Raw genomic sequence first — 20,964 nt, 5'->3', positions numbered from 1 at the left:
CGAGTTAAAAGGGCATTCTTGGAGCATAGTCGGGGAGGGGGGAGGACTGGCTCTGCCGAACTTCTGCAGCTATTATTGGGCGGCCAATGTGGCCATGATGAGGAAGTGGATGATGGAGGAGGGGACGGCTGGAGGCGGCGTCATGTAGAGGCATCAGCCTAGGGGCACTAGTCACGGCGCCGATGCCGTTTGCGCCGGCACGATACACCGTATGCCCGGTGGTGACAGAGGCACTGAGGATTTGGGGGCAGTGGAGAAGGCATAGGCAGGAGGACCCCAATACGGAATAACCACAGATTTGCTCCGGGTAGGATAGATGGGGGGGGGTTCCAAGGCTGGTATAGGGCAGGCATTAGGAGAATGGGGGACCTGTTTATAGACGGGACTTTCCCCAGCGTGCAGGCGCTGGAGGAGAAGTTTGGCCTGCCCCCGGGGAATGCGTTCAGGTACCTCCAGGTTCGGGACTTTCGTAAAAAGCAGGTGGGGACATTTCCGCTGCTGCATCTGCGTAGGATACAGGACAGGGTGGTGTCTGGCATCTGGGTAGGGGAGGGGAAGGTGTCGGACATCTACCAGGAACTGCAGGAGGCGGAGGAAGCCTCGGTGGAGTTGAAGGGCAAGTGGGAGGAGGAGTTGGGTGAGGAGCTGGATGAGGGCCTGTGGGCTGACGCCATGGGAAGGGTGAATTCCTCTTCATTATTGTGCCAGGCTCACCTTAATTCAGTTTAAGGTGGTACATCGGGCACACACGATGACGGTGAGAATGAGCAAGTTCTTTGGGGTGGAGGACAGCTGCGCAAGATGTTCAGGGAGTCCAGCGAACCATGTCCATAAGTTCTGGGCATGCCCGGCGCTTAAAGAATTCTGGCTGGACTTTGCGAGGGTGATGTCTAGGATTTTGGACACTCGGGTGCAGGCGAGTGCAACAACAGCGATCTTTGGGGTGTCAGAGGATCCGGGAGTGCAGGAAGCGAAAGAGGCCGAGGTTTTGGCCTTTGCCTCCCTGGTAGCCCGGAGACGGATCTTGTTAGTGTGGAGGGACTCGAAACCCCCAAGTGTGGCGACCTGGGTTCGTGACATGGCTGGGTTTCTCAGCCTAGAGCGAATAAAGTTTGCCTTGGGAGGGTCCTTGCTGGGGTTCACCCGTCGGTGGCAACCGTTCCTTGACTTTGTAGGTGGGAGCAGTAAGTGTCAGCAGCAGCATCCCGGGGGGTGGGGGGAGGGGCGCTCAGGTGGGGGGGGGGGGGGGGGGGGGGGGGGGGGGGGGGGTAATTGTTGATATAATGTGAATTCTGTTTTGTATAAAGATAACCCACCTTGTTTTGTTCAATAATTCTCGTTTTTTTTTGTTACCGGTATGTAAAAATGTTGGTTGGAAAAAGCTTCACTAAAAACATTTATAAAAATTTTTTACAAAAGAAGTCCCGAAAGACATGTTATTAGGTGAATTGGACATTCTGAATTCTCCCTCTGTGTACCCGAACAGGCGCCGGAGTGTGGCGACTAGGGGCTTTTCACAGTAACTTCATTGCAGTGTTCATGTAAGCCTACTTGTGACAATAAAGATTATTATTATTAGAGTCAGAGGGTTTGCTCATGTTGGTGCTGTGGACAGAAAGGTGACTCACTGAACTGTGATTATGCAAAACACCATAGACCTGAGGCACATGATGAGTGAGGAGGGAAGACACCTTTTCCACTTGTGTGACCTCTGAGCTTTGCCTCAGATAAAAGACATTCACTTGATGAGAATTTCTGATAAGCAAAATATATTTACAGAAGGGCAAAGTATATATAACGAGTGAACATGCGTGCTATCTTTGTGCTCTCAGTACCTCTTAATAATCCTTATCCAACCGCTACATAGAACATACAGTGCAGAAGGAGGCCATTTGGCCCATCGAGTCTGCACTGACCCACTTAAGCCCTCACTTCCACCCTATCCCCATAACCCAATCACCCCTCCTAACCTTTTTGGACACTAAGGGCAATATAACATGGCCAATCCACCTAACCTGCACGTCTTTGGACTGTGGGAGGAAACCGGAGCACCCGGAGGAAACCCACGCAGACACGGGGAGAACGTGCACAGGCCCATTGGGGAATCGAACCTGGGACCCTGGCACTGTGAAACCACAGTGCTAGCCACTTGTCCTACCATGCTGCCCTAGGTGTTTCCCTGACATCTGCAGCAAAGGCGGGAGCAGCCTGCTGAGTGCTACGCCCTGTTGTCCATGATGACCTTGGCGGTTGTTCTCTGGAGGGCCAAGGCCTGCTTTGGATCTCCTGCTGTGGGGCAGGTGCGCCCTCTTTGGTCTGAGCAGCTGGGGCTGCTGGGATCACAGGCACTGGGAATGACTGCCAAGGAGGACCAATTCCAAAGGCTCATCATCGGATTCTGACTCAGCAGGAGCCTGGGCCCAGCAGTTCTCCAAATGTGGGTGAACTTGGCTGTGCTCGCCAGATGGTGGCCCGAGCCTGCTCTAAAACTAGGTGCCACTGAGGTGTGTGTCTGCACTGGTGGAGGGTGCAGGTGAATGCAGTGACTGCTCTACATTTAGTGGCTCCTCAGGATCCTCAAACCATGTTTATATGTTTTGGTCCTGTCCAAAGTTGGAGGATTACTGGAAGGCGGTGTTTAGGGTAATCGCTATAGTTGTGCACGTGAAACTGGACCTGGGTCCTCGGGAGGCCATATCCGGGGTGTCAGACCAGTCAGAGTTGGAAACCGATGCGGAGGCAGATGTTGCAGCCTTCGCCTCGTTGATCGCCCGAAGGCGGGTGGAGAGCAACCTCTCCACCCTGTGCCCTGGCGTGGTGGGGGGACCTTTTGGAATTCTTGACACTTGAGAAGGTTAAGTTTACATAGAACATAGAACATAGAACACTACAGCGCAGAACGGGTTCTTCGGCCCTCGATGTTGCGCCGACCTGTGAAACCATCTGAAGCCTATCTGACCTACACTATTCCATTTTCATCCATATGTCTATCCAGTGACCACTTAAATGCCCTTAAAGTTGGCGAGTCTACTACTGTTGCAGGCAGGGCGTTCCACACCCCTACTACTCTCTGAGTAAAGAAACTGCCTCTGACATCTGTCCTATATCTACCACCCCTCAATTTAAAGCTATGTCCCCCTTGAACTGAGGGGAAGGACGGAGGGGTTCTACAAGTCATGGGCATTATTCATTATGCACTTTCAAGAACTGGATAACATCGATCATTAGTTGGGGGGGGGGGTGGGTGGGAGGGGGAGGTTGGGAGGGATGGAGTGAGGTTGGGGGGAGGTTGGGGGGGCAGGTTGGGAGGATTGGGGGGAATGGGAGGGCAAGATTGGGAAGGTTGTGGGAGGGGGAGGTTGGGGAGGGGGAGGTTGGGGGAGTCGGGGGGATGTTGGGGGGAGTGGGAGGGGGAGGTTGGGAGGGTTGGGGGAGTGGAGGGGGAGGTTGGGAAGGTTGGGGGGAGCGGGAGGGTGAGGTTGTGAGGGTTGGGGGGGAGTGGGAGGGGGAGGTTGGGAGAGTTGGGGGAGTGGAGGGGAAGGTTGTGAGGGTTGGGGGGGAGTGGGAGGGGGAGGTTGGGAGAGTTGGGGGAGTGGAGGGGAAGGTTGGGAAGGTTGGGGGGAGTGGGAGGGTGAGGTTGTGAGGGTTGGGGGGGAGTGGGAGGGGGAGGTTGGGAGGGTTGGGGGAGGGGGAGGTTTCGAGGGTTGGGGGGAGTGGGAGGGGGAGGTTGGGAGGGTTGGGGGGGAGTGGGAGGGGGGAGGTTGGGAGGGTTGGGGGAGGGGGAGGTTTCGAGGGTTGGGGGGAGTGGGAGGGGGAGGTTGGGAGGGTTGGGGGGGAGTGGGAGGGGGAGGTTTCGAGGGTTGGGGGGAGTGGGAGGAGGAGGTTGGGAGGGTTGGGGGAGTGGGAGGGGAAGAGAGAATCCTGCCAGCAGTGAACGCTGCATCGCTGTGAAACACACGGCTGGGGTACCGGAGAATCCTGCCAGCAGTGAACGCTGCATCGCTGTGAAACACACGGCTGGGGTACCGGAGAATCCTGCCCGCAGTGAACGCTGCATCGCTGTGAAACACACGGCTGGGGTACCGGAGAATCCTGCCAGCAGTGAACGCTGCATCGCTGTGAAACACACGGCTGGGGTACCGGAGAATCCTGCCAGCAGTGAACGCTGCATCGCTGTGAAACACACGGCTGGGGTACCGGAGAATCCTGCCCGCAGTGAACGCTGCATCGCTGTGAAACACGCGGCTGGGGTACCGGAGAATCCTGCCCGCAGTGAACGCTGCATCGCTGTGAAACACACGGCTGGGGTACCGGAGAATCCTGCCAGCAGTGAACGCTGCATCGCTGTGAAACACACGGCTGGGGTACCGGAGAATCCTGCCAGCAGTGAACGCTGCATCGCTGTGAAACACGTGTGGTGATATGATCTGCATACCTATCTGCCATTGGGGCAGAACACCGGCTTACCATTGGCCCTGGTCGGTCATGTGCCTCTCGACCGATTGGCCGAGAGGCTGAGTTAACCACGCCTCCATTAACGAGGTATAAATGGACAAACGCCCGGCGATCGTCCATTCCATTGTAGACGATCGCAGAGCTATGTTCTAGTCTATTAAAGCCTGACTTTTGTAAAGCACACGTCTCGCATACAATCGATGGCACATCAATTTAATAGACTAAGACTTTGAAGATGGAGTTCCGGATCAAGCCTGAATACCTCCGCATCAGCCCGCAAACTCCGAACTCTGCAGAACTTTCCCAACTCTGGCTGACATGCCTCGAAGGGTTCCTAGCATCTACAGCCACCCCCCCACCGGGGCACAGAAGCTGCACGTCCTCCAGCGTGGGTATCGACGCCTACGCAATAATCAAAGAGGAAACGGATTATGATGACGCAATACAAAAGCTAAAAGGACAATTCATCAAACCGGTCAACAGGGTATTCGCCCGACATCTGCTGGCCACCAGACGGCAGCTCCCCGGTGAGTCACTAAACCAATATTACCAGGCCCTCCATACCCTGGGGAGGAATTGCTCCTGCGTCGCAGTCTCAGCTACGGAGCACATGGAACTACTGATCAGAGACGCTTACGTGGCTGGGATGCTGTCCCCCGCTATCCGCCAGCGGATGTTGGAGAGAGACGACCTCAGCCTAACTGAGACACTGACTCTCTCCTCCTCTCTGGAGGTCGCTGATCAAAACGCCCGCTTCTATGACCCCAGCCAGGCCTCCTGGCACGCTTCACAACCGCCATCTGCCGCTCCCGACCTCCCTCAGGCCTGCGCCGCGGGACGCCCCGACAAGTCCATGGGGCCCCGCTGCTACTTTTGCGGGTTCGCAAAACATCCTCGCTCGCGCTGCCCAGCCCGCTCTGCCCTCTGTAAGAGCTGCGGGAAGAAGGGCCACTTCTCCACGGTCTGCCAGGCCAAAACGCTGGCTGCAGCGTTTCTGGACGCCACGCAACACTCTCCCCCCCGCCCCCAGGCCTCTGCGACCGGCCTGCGCGCCTCTCTCTCTCCCCCGGGCCTCCCGACCCGCGCCCCGCCGGCCGACCTGCTCGCCTCTCCGGGCCCTCCCGGTCCCTAGCTGCCTGCCGCGCGAGTCTTCTCCCCCCGCCCCCGGGCCCCGGCACCCGACATGCTCGCCTCTCCGGGCCCTCCCGGTCCCTCCCGGTCCCTACCTCCCCCCGCCCCCGGGCTCCTGCTCCTGGCCTGCGCGCCTCACCTCCCCCGCTCGCAGCCGCTCCACTTGGCTCGCCGGCACCGCTAGCTCTGCCCCCAGCGACCACGAGGGCCTCCTGGGCGCCGCCATCTTGGGGCGCCAACTCCACGTGCGGGTCCTGGGTGCCGCCATCTTTGGATCCCGACTCCACGTGCGGATCCTGGCCACCGCCTTCCGGGATTTGCACGCAAGGTTCCTCCAGCATCGACTCGGACGGCGACGACGGACATGGATTTTCTCCACGGCTCGCGGCCGTTCAGCTCGACCAGTCACGTCCACGCACGCTCGCCAAAACGACAACGCTGATCCACCTCAACGGCCACGAGACGGGCTGCCTGCTGGACTCCGGGAGCACAGAAAGCTTCGTTCACCCTGACACGGTAAGACGCTGCGTGCTCCCTGTCCATCCGGTAACACACAAAATCGGGTTAGCCTCTGGTTCGCACTCCGTCCACATCACCGGGTGCTGCATCGCGGACCTCACGGTCCAGGGGAAGGTTTTAAAAAATTATAAATTCCTTGTCCTCCCTGACCTTTGTGCACTGGCACTCCTAGGACTGGACTTCCAGTGCAATCTGCAGAGCTTGACCTTCCAATTCGGCGGCCCTATACCCCCCCTCACTGTCTGCAGCCTCGCGTCCCTCAAAGTGGACCCCCCTCCTTGTTTGCTAATCTCACCCCCGATTGCAAACCCGTCGCGACACGGAGCAGACGGTGCAGCGTTCAGGACTGGTCCTTCATCAGGTCCGAGGTCCAGAGGCTGCTGAAGGAAGGGGTCATTGAGGGCAGCAACAGTCCCTGGCGATTCAAGTGCTGGTCATCCGGACTGGGGAGAAAAACCGGATGGTCATCGACTATAGCCAGACCATCAACCGGTTTACGCAACTGGACGCGTATCCTCTCCCCCGTATTTCCACCATGGTAAACGAGATCGCGAAATACAAGGTCTTCTCCACTGTGGACCTTAAGTCCGCTTATCACCAGCTCCCCATCCGTGCGAGTGACCGCATGTACACCGCGTTTGAGGCAGATGGGCGCCTCTACCACTTCCTTAGGGTTCCGTTTGGTGTCACAAATGGGGTCTCGGTCTTCCAACGGGAGATGGACCGAATGGTCGACAAGTACGGATTACAGGCTACCTTCCCGTATCTTGATAATGTCACCACCTGCGGCCACGACCAGCAGGACCATGACGCCAACCTCCAGAAATTCCTCCAAACAGCAAAACTCCTTAACCTCACGTACAATAAGGATAAGTGCGTGTTTAGCACCGACCGTCTAGCCATCCTCGGCTACGTAGTGCGTAAAGGAGTGATAGGCCCCGACCCCGAACGCATGCGCCCCCTGATGGAACTCCCTCTCCCTAATACCCCAAAATCCCTCAAACGCTGCCTGGGGTTCTTCGCATACTACGCCCAATGGGTTCCCAATTACGCGGACAAAGCCCGTCCCCTCATTCAAACCACGACCTTCCCGCCATCGACGGAGGCCTGCCAGGCTTTTAGCCACATCAAAGCGGACATCGCAACGGCCATGATGCGCGCCATCGACGAGTCCCTCCCCTTCCAGGTCGAGAGCGACGCATCAGAAGTTGCTCTGGCGGCCACCCTGAGCCAAGCGGGCAGACCCGTGGCCTTCTTCTCCAGAACTCTCCAGGCTTCCGAACTCCGCCACCCCTCTGTGGAAAAGGAAGCCCAGGCCATAGTCGAAGCAGTGCGACATTGGAGGCACTATTTGGCCGGCAGGAGGTTTACCCTCCTCACAGACCAACGGTCAGTAGCCTTCATGTTTGATAATGCACAAAGGGGCAAGATCAAGAATGACAAGATCTTACGGTGGTTGATCTTGTACGGAGTTGTCCACGTACAACTATGAGATCCTGTATCGACCTGGGAAGCTCAATGAGCCTCCTGATGCCCTGTCCCGCGGTACCTGCGCCAGCGCGCAGATAGACCGCCTCTGCTCCCTCCACGCGGACCTCTGCCATCCAGGGGTGACCCGCCTCTACCATTTCATTAAGGCCCGCAACCTGCCTTTCTCCATCGAGGAAGTCAGGACAGTAACCCGTGACTGCCACATCTGCGCAGAGTGCAAACCGCACTTCTACCGCCCTGAACGCGAACATCTGATCAAAGCATCCCGCCCCTTCGAACGTCTCAGCATTGACTTCAAGGGGCCGCTTCCCTCTAACAACTGCAACATTTACTTCCTGGCGGTAATCGACGAATACTCCCGCTTCCCCTTCGCCATTCCGTGCCCCGACATGACCACATCGACCGTCATTAAGGCCCTACTCTCCATCTTCTCACTGTTCGGCTACCCCGCGTACATACACAGCGATCGGGGGTCCTCATTTATGAGCGACGAGCTGCGTCAATTCCTGCTCGACAGGGGCATTGCCTCTAGCAGGACGACCAGCTATAACCCCCGGGTAACGGACAGGTCGAGCGGGAGAATGGTACCATCTGGAAGACCATACTACTGGCCCTCCGGTCCAGAGATCTCCCTATTTCCCGATGGCAAGAGGTGATCCCCGATGCCCTACATTCTATCCGCTCACTCCTCTGTACCGCAACTAATCAGACACCTCATGAACGTCTTCTTGTTTTCCCCAGGAAGTCATCCTCCGGATCCCCTCTCCTGACGTGGCTGGTCACTCCCGGACCCATCTTGCTCCGGAAGCATGTGCGGGTGCACAAGTCCGACCCGTTGGTGGAACAAGTCCAGTTACTCCACGCTAACCCGCAGTACGCGTGGAGTACCCCGACGGTCGGCAGGACACGGTCTCCCTCAGGGACCTGGCACCCGCCAGCGTGCAGCCTTCCCCCCCTCCACCACAGACCTCCCCTCTTTTTTTTCACCCCAGCACCCCACTCAGGTTCCCCATTCCACATCCATGGCATCTCCACGGCCAGTTCGGGTGACGGAGACTATTCAAGGACCATCGCTCCCGGACTCCAGGACGTCAGCGGAACCATCGGCCGACCTGAAGTCAACTCCTCCACTGCGGCGGTCTGCCAGGACGTCAAGGACCACAAAAAGCCTGATCGAATCTTTCTAAAGTTCTACAGCTCCATGGACTTTGTGTACATATCGTTTTGTCTGGGCCAGTGGGAAGCCCCCAAATTCGATAAGTGTAAGGAGAGAAAATTTATCCTCCCGGCTGCTACTCATATCACCAGTTCTCTCTCCCCCCCCCCCCCCCCCACCCCGGCTCTCGTTCATACCCCCCCCCCACCTTCCTTCTCCACAAGGGGTGAATGTGGTGATATGATCTGCATACCTGTCTGCCATTGGGGCAGAACACCGGCTTACCATTGGCCCTGGTCGGTCATGTGCCTCTCGACCGATTGGCCGAGAGGCTGAGTTAACCACGCCTCCATTAACGAGGTATAAATGGACAAACGCCCGCCGATCGTCCATTCCATTGTAGACGATCGCAGAGCTGTGTTCTAGTCTATTAAAGCCTGACTTTTGTAAAGCACACGTCTCGCATACAATTGATGGCACATCAACACGCGGCTGGGGTACCGGAGAATCCTGCCCGCAGTGAACGCTGCATCGCTGTGAAACACACGGCTGGGGTACCGGAGAATCCTGCCCGCAGTGAACGCTGCATCGCTGTGAAACACACGGCTGGGCGCACTGAGAATCCTGCCCGCAGTGAACGCTGCATCGCTGTGAAACACATGGCTGGGCGCACTGAGAATCTTGCCAGCAGTGAACGCTGCATCGCTGTGAAACACGCGGCTTTGGTACCGGAGAATCCTGCCCACTATTCTTCATAGAACCTCATTTCTAAATGTTGATACTTTCATAACAAATATAGAATAATGTAGGGACAATGAAGAGCAGCATCCAATTTGAAACAACATATTGGAATTGATGGAATCAGAACAAAGGATGAAATCTCCTAAAGATACTGGGGTCGAACTTGATCTCTTTATTTATATGTTTTAAAATGGGACGGTAGCGAGCGCAAAACTGACAGTCCATTACTCACTACCACATATTTTCCAACTTGTCTGATTTCCTGAAGGGGTAATTCAAGATGGCCTGAGAATCCAGCTTAAATGCACTTGTCAGGGAAAAGGAGTCTCAATATTTCTTGTTTTTGTAATGTCACTGTCTTATTGTATACACTGGAAAACAAGCTAATGGGGGTGTGACTGGTTTAATGGATTAGAGACAGAAAGCCTGAAAAGGACAAACATCGTTAAGAAAGTGCAGCATGGTAGCACAATGGGTAGCACTGTTGCTTCACAGTGTCATGGTCCCATGTTCGATTCCCAGCTTGGATCACTGTCTGCGCTGAGTCTGCACGTTCTCCCTGTGACTGTGTGGGTTTCATCCAGGTGCTCCGGTTTCCTTTCACAAGTCCCGAAAGACGTGCTTGTTAGGTGAATTGGACATTCTGAATTCTCCCTCTGTGTACCCGAACAGGCGACGGAATGTGGCGATTAGGGGCTTTTCACAGTAACTGCATTACAGTGTTAATGTAAGCCTACTTTTGACAATAAAGATTACTATGTTAGAAAGGTGTAAAGGCAAGTGGTTTGATTTGTTGATGAACCGGAGAAATTACAGAAGAATTTACATAAGGTGAGGAAAAAAGATGATTTGAAGTTGGCTATCGTATTTTAAAAGAGAACATATAATTGGAAGATTGTAAACAGATGAGGAAAAATGAGGTAAGTTTACTTTCAAAGTATAGTAGCCTTAAATACAAAAAAGGTTAATTAATTCTGGGAAAAGAAAACTTCCAAGGATTGTAGAAGGCAATAGAGGATAAGTACAAAGGAGAAGACTGTGTAGATGTGGTGTTTGTCAAGATCTCAAAGTAGACAACAGTGTGTACAAGGCCAGGCCTAGAGAGCCAGTTTGCTGACACCCTCAGTGAACATCCCAGAACTGCATGGCATTGTGTGGTAAGGTTATTGGAATTTTATGGATTGAAACATTTATAAGGATTGCTACCATTTAAAGGGAGGTTTAGCTTGAGTTATTTAAGTCAAGATCTGTTTGGAAAGGTCTAAAAAGGTTTAGAGGGGCTGGTTTAGCTCACTGGGCTAAATCGCTGGCTTTTAAAGCCGGCCAAGCAGGCCAGCAGCATGGTTCGATTCCTGTACCAGCCTCCCCGGACAGGCGCCGGAATGTGGCGACTAGGGGCTTTTCACAGTAACTTCATTGAAGTGACAATAAGCGATTTTCATTTTCATTTTTTTTTCAAAAAGTACTGTTAACTGTGCCAAGGTGCTCTTGTATTTTTATAAATTTCTTTATTTCAGTAAATGTTCTACTTTAAATAAATCAGCGCAATCCATCTGAAAAGTTACTTCCTGATTTCAGAAAGCCTCCTCATAACACACAAATTGCAAAACTGTTCTGGCAGTTGTTTCAGGTATTCCTTTGAGATTCGGACAGCTCAGCAATTACCATGCCGGAACAGACTCAAATTGGAATCACACAATATCATTGTAATACCAGACCCATTTTCTGACCTTAACGCTGAATAATGTCACTTCCTCCACCCAGCCCTGACGCACATTCTGAGACACCCATTTTAAACACTATTCTAAAGGATCTTCAACTGTTTTTAGTAGAGCCATCAAACAGTGGTTAAGGCTCCCTTGGAAGTATACCACGCAACAGAGGTTTGCTGTAGTGGTAATTTGCTCTAGAACAGGGACAACACTTTGAATACCGTTAGAGGAGGGATTTCCTATGAGTGGCTCTGGGCTTCACACAAACAAAAGGATGTTTTTGCAGTGGTTTGACACAACTCAGCACAGTGGCATAGCGGTTAGCACTGCTGCCTCACTGCGCCAGGGACCCGGGTTCAATTCCAGCCTCGGGTGACAGTCTGTGTGGAGTTTGCATGTTCTCCACGTGTCTGTGTGGGTTTTTCCGGGTGCTCCAGATTCCTCCCACAGTCCAAAGATGTGCAGGCAGGTGGATTGGCCATGATAAATTGCCCCTTAGTGTCCAAAGAGTTAGATGGGTGTAGAAACTGAACAGAGTGATCACATGGAATGAAGGGTAGGATGCAAAAATAAAGGTTTATTGATACCTATGTTAACTACCCCACTCCCCGAAGGGTCTCCCACACCGACCTATGCTCTGTTGCTCGTTCTGGTGAGTGTGCTTTACATTCAATTGGCTCTGTTTTATTCCTTAGCTCTAGAGTCGGCAGGTATCTTTATGATACCACCACGAGGTTCAAGTTCAAGTTCAGATCAATGACTCAATACACCAGTTAGTAAGGTTCAATCAAACACATTTATTATTACACAGTAAATCGATACTCATGCAACTAATACTAGCGGACTAAATTATTCCTACCACTATAAGCCAATACTTATCTTCGATAAGGGAACACACTGGATCAGGGAACAATGGCCTCTTGTTCTGTCCTGAGACTGCAAGCTTCCCAGTTGGTACGGGCTAAGGGGTCAGGAGTGTCTATTCTCGTAGCGTGCGTTGGTTGACACTTACTTGTCGGTGTAGCTGTTGGCCAGGCTTTTCCTTCTCATGGTCAAGTTCTTAGAGAGCTGCTGCAAAGGTGTTCTGCTGGGAGGGCCGGCTAAGAGAGCGAGCTGGACTTGGGACCTGACTTTTATAGATCCCAGGGGCTTCGCGCCCATCTGGGCGGACCCTATACCTGCTTGCAATCGATTGGACCTCATACCAATCGATTGGTTTGAATTCCCCAATACTGGGGCTGTTTCCCAATCGCTGGGCGGTTCTTGCGGCTGTTTGTAACTTATTGTCCGGGACTCCTGCTGGTGCCGAAGAGTCTGGCTTGACCTTTGTTATTCTCGATTGTGTCCATTGTGCCCGGGAATCACCGGGAATCGCTCAATTAATATGCGCAACTGTTAGTTTCAGTACTGTCTGGTTTCTTTGCAGACAGAATACACAGGGAGATTCTGCAGCCTGCCTATTTTCCTTACATTGTCCTGTTTTCCCTGCATGCATTTCAATTCTCCATTTTGTGTCGGGCAGTGACCAACTTCGGTGTCTACAGCTCCGGCTGGGATTATTATACTCTGAGCGCCCCCCTCATTAAAGGGGGAGCCCCGCCCCGTTACCGGGGAAATTCATACTCTGTAGAGGTCACAGGGAACCAGATGGTCCACACCCCAGGGATTGGGTGGGTTCATGGGCCTAGGCAGGGGGCTCTTTCGGAGGGTTGGTGCAGACTTAATGGGGCGAATGGCCTCCTTCTGCACTGTAGTGATTGAATAATTCTAACTGACTGGTTTTCAGAGCCGCATGACCAGATAAGGACAGGCTCCCTCCCCGAAAGGGGCAATAGTAAACCAGTTGGGTTTAGATGACAATTGTTTCATGGTCATTGTTACTGAGACCAGCTTTTAATTCCAGGTTCTTAAAAAAACAAATTGCATTTAAATTCCCCCAGATGCCATTTGGACCGCTGGCGCTGGGTTACCAAACCAATGACATTACTACAACACCACCACTTCCCCCTATTGAGGGGAAAGGGAGGGGACTGTACAGCTTCACTTGGATTCTTGCCTGGGTAAAGGGAAGTCAAATACTAAGAATGAGTTGGAAAATCAGGAGGGTGGAGAGGGAGGAGAATGCTTTCATTAAAAGAGTGATTTGATAGAAATGATCAATTACTCTTAGTGACCAAAAAGGTTAGGAGGGGTTATTGGGTTACGGGGATCGGGTGGAAGTGAGGGCTTAGGTGGGTTGGTGCAGATTCGATGGGACGAATGGCCTCCTTCTGCACTGTATGTTCTATGTTCTGTATATTTGGAGAGAATGGGACAGAGTACATAGAAACACACTGGCTGAGAGGGTCTGGAAGATATAGATGGAAGACTCAATGTTACAGATGATGAGAGGGTGCAGGATAAATCTTTTTTGCACAGCGATGCGAGTCTGTAGAATGAACAAGTGGAGCTAGTGACTGCATCAACGATTGTGTCTACCTAGACTGGCTGTGTAGTTGTAACAAGGTGTGCCCATGGGATTGGGAGTACTCCTTGAATGAAGGGCAAACACTAACATGAGTGGAAGAACCAAACAGCTTGTTTCTATTGTGTAGTTTCTATCGAAAGAAGAGGACCCTCATCTTCGCCTGTAACTTAACCCACCAGCTACTGTAAAGTGAATTGGTAAACCTCAGAGTCATCTTGGAGCTCCTCTAACCTTCCAGCTCCCTCATGTTGCTTTGCTACTTTGACCACAAAAAAAGTATATATTTTCCCTTTAAGACACTATTAATCTTCAAGAACTTCAGTCACAGCTGATTTCCTGCCACCTAGTCAATGGCTTGCCTATGGGAAGCATCTCTTGTATCAATGTGGGGAGACCCAGGAACGGGGACAGGTTTCAGCACCGACTCCTCTGCGTGGCCATTGGTGTCGGCCCAACCCCCTTCCGACTGGGAGACCAAATACCATCCTGTCGGATTTGAAGGATACTGTGTCAGGTTGGACCCTGACCCTTTCTTCAACTTTATGACGTGTTTATTTCTCCATAGGGTTGTAAATATTGTAAATGGTTAACTCGCTCTTGCTGATTTCTGACTGACTGGTTGGGCGGGATTTACCGAGCAACCCGCCGTGTGTTTCGCCGAAGCGGGAGGGGTTCCGCCATTGGCCGGCAGCGGTCCTGCCGTGGTTAATGGGGTTTTCTGTTGAATGCACCCCTCGCTGTTGGGAATCCCGGGTGGGGAGGCACTGTCGGTAGGACCAGAGGATCCTGCCAGTGTGAACAACGTGTAAATCTCACCCACCGTGTCTGCACAATCTCCAGGCAACACAGTCAACCCTTTGGATTGTGCTGCTGTTTCGACGGGGCACACAGAATAACCACAGCAACAGACTGTGCCTATCACTGTTCTGTCATAGTATTTCCCAGCTGGGAAAGTCCTCCCTTTAGATTGTCTTATCTCACTTCAGCGGCTGGATCCTCCATCGCGCCATGTTTCTGCTTCATCCCGCCGGTGGGATGTTCCGTTACGCCGGCCGGTCAATGGGGTTTCCCATTGTGGGGACGCCCCACGCCATTGGGAATCCCCCGGACTGCCGGCAAAACGGAGCATCCCGCCGGCGGAGAATCCCACCCCAGTACTCTGACAGTTCAGTGTTCTCACTGGGACCATGTTGGCCATTCATTTTATTGAGAAACTAGGTCAGAATTAAACTCCTCAGCAGGACAGAGGCACAATGGCGATTAATATTTGGTTTGTTTTGTATTGTTGCTCTTACTCTTTCAGTGGTTAGCACAGCTGCCTCACAGCGGCAGGGACCTGGGTTCGATTCCGGCCTCGGGTGACTGTTTGCGTGGAGTTTGCACATTCTTCCCGTGTCTGCGTGGGTTTCCTCTGGGTGCTCCCATGGCCCAAAGATGTGCAGGTTGTGTGTATTGGCCATGATAACATTGCCCCTTAGTGTCCAGGGCTGTGAAGGTTGGGTGGGGCTACGGGGATGAGGAGTGGGCCTGGGCGGGAGTGCTCATTCAGAGGGTCGGTGCAGACTTAATGGGCCGAATGGCTTCCTTCTGCACTGTAGGAATTCTATGATCCTAAAATGTATGAAAGGAAATTTGCAGGGGAAAATCTATGCTGTTACAAAAGTCAATGGTTGGTAATGTTACTGGACATGTAATCCACAGGCCTGAGTTTAACACCCAGCAAAGTACCTGGGGAATAAATTCAGATACTTAATTGTATCTTAAATGAAAAAGCTGATGTTGGTAGTGATGGTCATGAACCGTACGGTTGAAAGAAAAACCCTTCTGGTTCATTAATATCCTCTTTGGGGAAGAAAATCTGCCGTCCTTACCTGGTCTGGCCTACATGTAACTCCACGCCAACTACAATACGATTGACACTTAACTGGCCCTCAAGGTAGCCTGGCAAGCCAGTCAGTTCTACCAAACTTCTATTAAAAAGTTCAGTCGGAATAAACTGGGCAGGCACCAAAAACGACAAATTACACTCTCTCTAGTCGACCATTCAAAGTTCTCCTCCCGAGCATCTGGAGGAATATTGGAAGAGTTCTCCCACAGGGTGTCGCAATAATCTGACATAGTCATAACCACAGGATCATACCTTACAGTCAATGTTCCGTTGTCCTCCATCCCCATGAGCAGAATACCAGCGGGTGCTGCAAATCTGAAATAAATACAGAAAATGCCGGAAATACCCAGCAGGTCAGGCAGCATCTGATGAAATGTCATCGACCTGAAACGTTAACTCAATTCCCACACATGCCAGACCCTCTATATATTTCCAGCATTTTCTGTTCTTACTCTATCACATTCCAGAGGAGTGGCTCAGTGATGGAGAGGTGGGATGGAATTGCCCTGGGGGGGGGGACCCGAACATTGACTCCGCACCCCATGAAGTATCACATCAGATCAAACACTGGGAAGCCTCCTGCTGATTCTCACCTACCTCCCTCCCTCAGCTGGTAAATCAGTACTCCTCCATGTTGAACACCATTTTGAAGAAGCACTCAGGGCAGTAAGGACACAGACGTCAATGTCCATCACTAACACCAACTCTGTAGCACCACTAATGACCAAAATAGTCGAGTCTTAACAGACATAGCTGCCAGACTGGGCCTTTGGCAGAGCTTAGAACATCAGTTCAAAAGACAGGGCTGAAACATTTGCAATCACCTTTGGTCAGAAGGACTGAATGGGTGATCCGTCTTGCCCTCCACCTGATGTCGCCAGCATCACAAATGTCAGGCTTCAGCCAATTAGACTAACTCCATGTGATATGAAGAAATGGTTGAAGGCATTGGATGCTGCAAAGACTATGGACCCTGACAACCTATTGAAGTATTGAAGACATGTACTTCGGAACCAGCCATGCCACTAATATAACTACAACACTGGCATCTACCCGATAAAGTGGAAAATCACCCAGGTATGTCCTGTCCACAAAAAGTGGGACAAATGCAATCTGGCCAGTAGCACCCCATCAGTCTACTCTCACTGGCAAAGTGATGGAGGGGAAAACACAAGAAACAGCAGTGCCCTGTTCCACCCCCACCCCCAACACACCAGTGAGCTTCAATATAAACTGGTTGGAGACTTGGGCGGAGAAATCGCAGATGGACTTTAATCCGGACAAGTGTGAGGTAATGCACTTTGGAAGGTCCAATGCTTGTAGGGATTACGCAATGAATGGTAGAACTCTTGCGAGTACTGACAGTCAGAGAGATCTGGGCGTGCATGCCCACAGATCACTGAAAGTGGCAACACATGTGGATAAGGTGGTCAAGAAGGCATACGACATGCTGGCCTTCATTGGTCGGGGCATTGAGTATAAAAATTGGCAAGTCATGTTGCAGCTGTACAGGACCTTAATTAGCCCTCATTTGGAATACTGTGTACAATTCTGGATGCTTTGGAGAGTGTACATAAGCGGTTCACTAGGATGTTGCCTGGTATGGAGAGCATTAGCTATGGGGAGAGGTTAGATAAACTCGGTCTGTCCTCACTGGAACGACGGAGGTTGAGAGGCGACCTGATAGAGGGCTACAAGATTATTATTTTTTTTAAAATAATTTTTATTGAGATTTTCAAAAAATATCAAAAACAGAAAATAACAACAAGAAAATAGTATTAACAACAAAAAAAAGAGAAAAAACACAATAACCCCCAAAACCAAACCCCCCCCCCCCCCCGCAACTACAAAAAGAAGAAAATAGCCCGGCATATTCAATAAACACGTGTACACATTTCTCCCCTCCCCCGAAACCATTGAAGGAAAATCCTCCGCCAGGCTACTAGGGACGCAAAGGCCTCTTTCGCCTCCTGCACTCCCGGCTCCACTGCAACCCCAAAAATTACGCGTCCCCAGCCTGGCTTGACCCTGGATCCTACCACCCTCGACACCGTGTTTGCTACCCCCTTCCAAAATTCCTCCAGCGCTGGGCATGCCCAGAACATATGGGCATGGTTCGCTGGGCCCCCCGAGCACCTAGCACACCTGTCTTCTCCCCCGAAAAACCTATTGATCCTCGTCCCGGTCATGTGGGCGGTCTACAAGATTATGAGTGACATGGACAGAGTGGATAGTCAGATGCTCTTTCCTAGGGTCGGAGAGTCAAGTACTAGGGGACATAGGTTTAAAGTGCATGGGGAAAAGCGAGGCAAGTTTTTTACACAGAGGGTGGTAAAGATATGGAACGCGCTGCCTCGGGAGATGGTGGGAGCAGGTACGACAGCAGCATTTAAGGGGAATCTAGACAATTATATGAATAGGATGGGAATGGAAGGACACGGACTCCGTAAGTACATATAATTTTAGTTTAGGCAGGTACCATGATCGGCACCTGCTTGGAGGGCCGAAGGGCCTGTTCCTGTGCTGTATTGTTCTTTTGTAACAAAGCCCAACATCAATGCTATAACAAGCTTGACTTCAGAACACTGGTGGGCAGGGCAGCATGGTGGCGCAGTGGGTTAGCACTGCGGCCTCACGGCGCCAAGGTCCCAGGTTCAATTCCGGCTCCAGGTCACTGTCTGTGAGGAGTTTGCACATTCTCCCCATGTTTGCGTGGGTTTCGCCCCCACAGCCCAAAGATGTGCAGGTTAGGTGGATTGGCCATGCAAAATTGCCCCTTAATTGGAAAAAATGAATTGGGTACATTACATTTTTTTAAAAAGAAAAAAAAAGAACACTGATGGGTAAAAGTCTCACTCTGACATACTCCCAGTGGGACACCCCCCCCCCCCCCTCACCCCCCTCAACCCCCTCACCCCCCACACTTCCCCCGTCCCATCCCCTATACCGCCATAAGTATCCAAAATTCCAACTTGGTGTGTCTGCTGTAGGTATTAGGAAGCTGTTCCTATGCAACTGTCTTAATGAGTAAAAATGTTTATATGTGATTCACTAAGTTTAAAGAAGTTAGTGGGCTCAAAATTCATCCCCCTCCCTGTCATAATATACACCAGTATATCATGGTGTAGACACACACACTGATGGACATACAATAGGACCAATCAACACGCACAACACCGCAGCCAATCACCAGTTAGAGCACACTCACTATAAAGACAGAGGGCATCAGTTTTCCCACTCATTCGGGATGCAGCCTCTCAGAAGGCCAGAGCTCACAGCTTACAGCACAGATCTTCACCATGTGCTGAATGCATAGACTGGTTAGGATAGGCATAGGTCTTTTGTTAATCTAACATCGTATTAAGCCACAGTGAAAGTATGTTCAACAGTTTCTAGCTTAACAAAATAGTGTTGTACTATTTTAAGCGTTGGTGGCCTGAATGTGTTCCACGGATCCAGAGCACACAACACATCACCCCCACCTCCAAACCCCGTCTACCATTGGTGCCCTGCTGATTACACTATGTGTGGTCCGGAGGGTGCACAGCAGCCTTGCAGCAAGGTTATATAAACAGCACCACCAAACCCTGCAATCGCCACCACATACTTGGCCAATGAGCAGCGATGTCCCAGGGACACCACTCCTCCAACTCCCTTCCAACTCACACAGCATCCTGACATGGACATACAATTCCTTGATCATAGCTGAATCAAACGCCCGAGATAGCGAACCGACTCCAAGGAACCACCACCTTCTCAGGGCAACTATAGACAGGCACTAAACGTGATGATGCGCACAACCTGAGCACAAATTTAAGAATGCTTAATTTCAATATAATTGGGCAGAAAACAGGTGGTGAGGTGTTTGGGTGATATCTGAGTGAATGACCTTTCCCTCTGCCTTCCTCGTTGTGTGTGTTATGCTTATGGGTGTGGAGTTCTCTGCTCATTACAGGTCAAAGTCTTCCACCATGTGGATCTGCGAGCAGGTCACAGAACTCATTTCCCTATCTGACTCAGAGGTTGTACGTTATAGTTAAAGCCATTTCGATGAAGAAGCTTATAGGACTTGTTAATGATAAAAAATTCCATTCGTACTGTACTTGTTTTATGTCTTTAATGAGGCTGGAATCTATGTTGAAATGCTTCTGTGCCTTGGGTGTTACCTCAGTTATGGAGTAGACACCGGTGGAGAGCATCACTCTCTTCTGCGCATTCTCAGATATTTATTTCCTCTTTCCTCCTGTGCCGAAGCTGGTGAGAGAAGGAGCTTCCATCAAACATGGTTGTTCTGAGAGAGGTAAGAAGCATTTATTAATCAAATCCCACAGCTGCATTTGCTTTGTGAAAAGGAGTGGCAGAGACAAAATAAATCATTATGTCCAGGTTGCAAATCGTCAGCATTTCTTCACCATGGTAAACTCGGTGCAGTTATCCCTCACTGTGAATTAGGGACTGTAATCCCTCGCTGTGAATTAGGGGCTGTTATCCCTCACTGTGAATTAGGGACTGTAATCCTTCACTGTGAATTAGGGGCTGTAATCCCTCGCTGTGAATTAGGGACTGTAATCCCTCGCTGTGAATTAGGGGCTGTTATCCCTCACTGTGAATTAGGGACTGTAATCCCTCGCTGTGAATTAGGGGCTGTTATCCCTCATTGTGAATTAGGGGCTGTTATCCCTCACTGTGAATTAGGGGCTGTTATCCCTCACTGTGAATTAGGGGCTGTTATCCCTAACTGTGAATAAGGGACTGTAATCCCTCGCTGTGAATTAGGGGCTGTTATCCCTCACACTGAATTAGGGGCTGTTATCCCTCACTGTGAATTAGGGGCTGTTATCCCTCACACTGAATTAGGGGCTGTTATCCCTCACTGTGAATTAGGGGCTGTTATCCCTCACTGTGAATTAGGGGCTGTTATCCCTCACTGTGAATTAGGGGGTGTTATCCCTCACTGTGAATTAGGGGCTGTTATCCCTCACTGTGAATTAGGGGCTGTTATCCCTCATTGTGAATTAGGGGCTGTTATCCCTCACTGTGAATTAGGGGCTGTTATCCCTCACTGTGAATTAGGGGCTGTTATCCCTAACTGTGAATAAGGGACTGTAATCCCTCGCTGTGAATTAGGGGCTGTTATCCCTCACACTGAATTAGGGGCTGTTATCCCTCACTGTGAATTAGGGGCTGTTATCCCTCACTGTGAATTAGGGGCTGTTATCCCTCACTGTGAATTAGGGGCTGTTATCCCTCACTGTGAATTAGGGGCTGTTATCCCTCACTGTGAATTAGGGCTGTTATCCCTCGCTGTGAATTAGGGGCTGTTATCCCTCACTGTGAATTAGGGGCAGTTATCCCTCACTGTGAATTAGGGGCTGTTATCCCTCACTGTGAATTAGGGGCTGTT

The 20,964-nt window shown here is 51.4% G+C and overlaps 1 protein-coding gene across 5 annotated transcripts in view; it reads left to right on the top strand.

The window, feature by feature from the left end:
• LOC119976212 (unconventional myosin-VIIa-like) overlaps positions 1 to 20,964 on the top strand; it is a 270,037-nt gene that overhangs the window by 21,680 nt on the left and 227,393 nt on the right. Inside the window, exon 2 of one of the 5 annotated variants that reach the window (XM_038816528.1) lies at positions 19,815 to 19,860. The exons of the other annotated variants lie outside the window; for them this stretch is intronic. Coding sequence (XP_038672456.1) covers positions 19,843 to 19,860 — 18 coding nt within the window. The 5' untranslated portion in view covers positions 19,815 to 19,842. The remainder of the gene's footprint in view (positions 1 to 19,814; positions 19,861 to 20,964) is intronic. 5 annotated transcript variants of the gene reach the window in all.

Source organism: Scyliorhinus canicula, chromosome 13, assembly GCF_902713615.1.
Source record: "Scyliorhinus canicula chromosome 13, sScyCan1.1, whole genome shotgun sequence".
Classification (NCBI taxonomy): Eukaryota; Metazoa; Chordata; class Chondrichthyes; order Carcharhiniformes; family Scyliorhinidae; genus Scyliorhinus; species Scyliorhinus canicula.
Note: the sequence above shows the minus strand (reverse complement) of the source record. Positions and strands in the feature narration are given on the sequence as shown.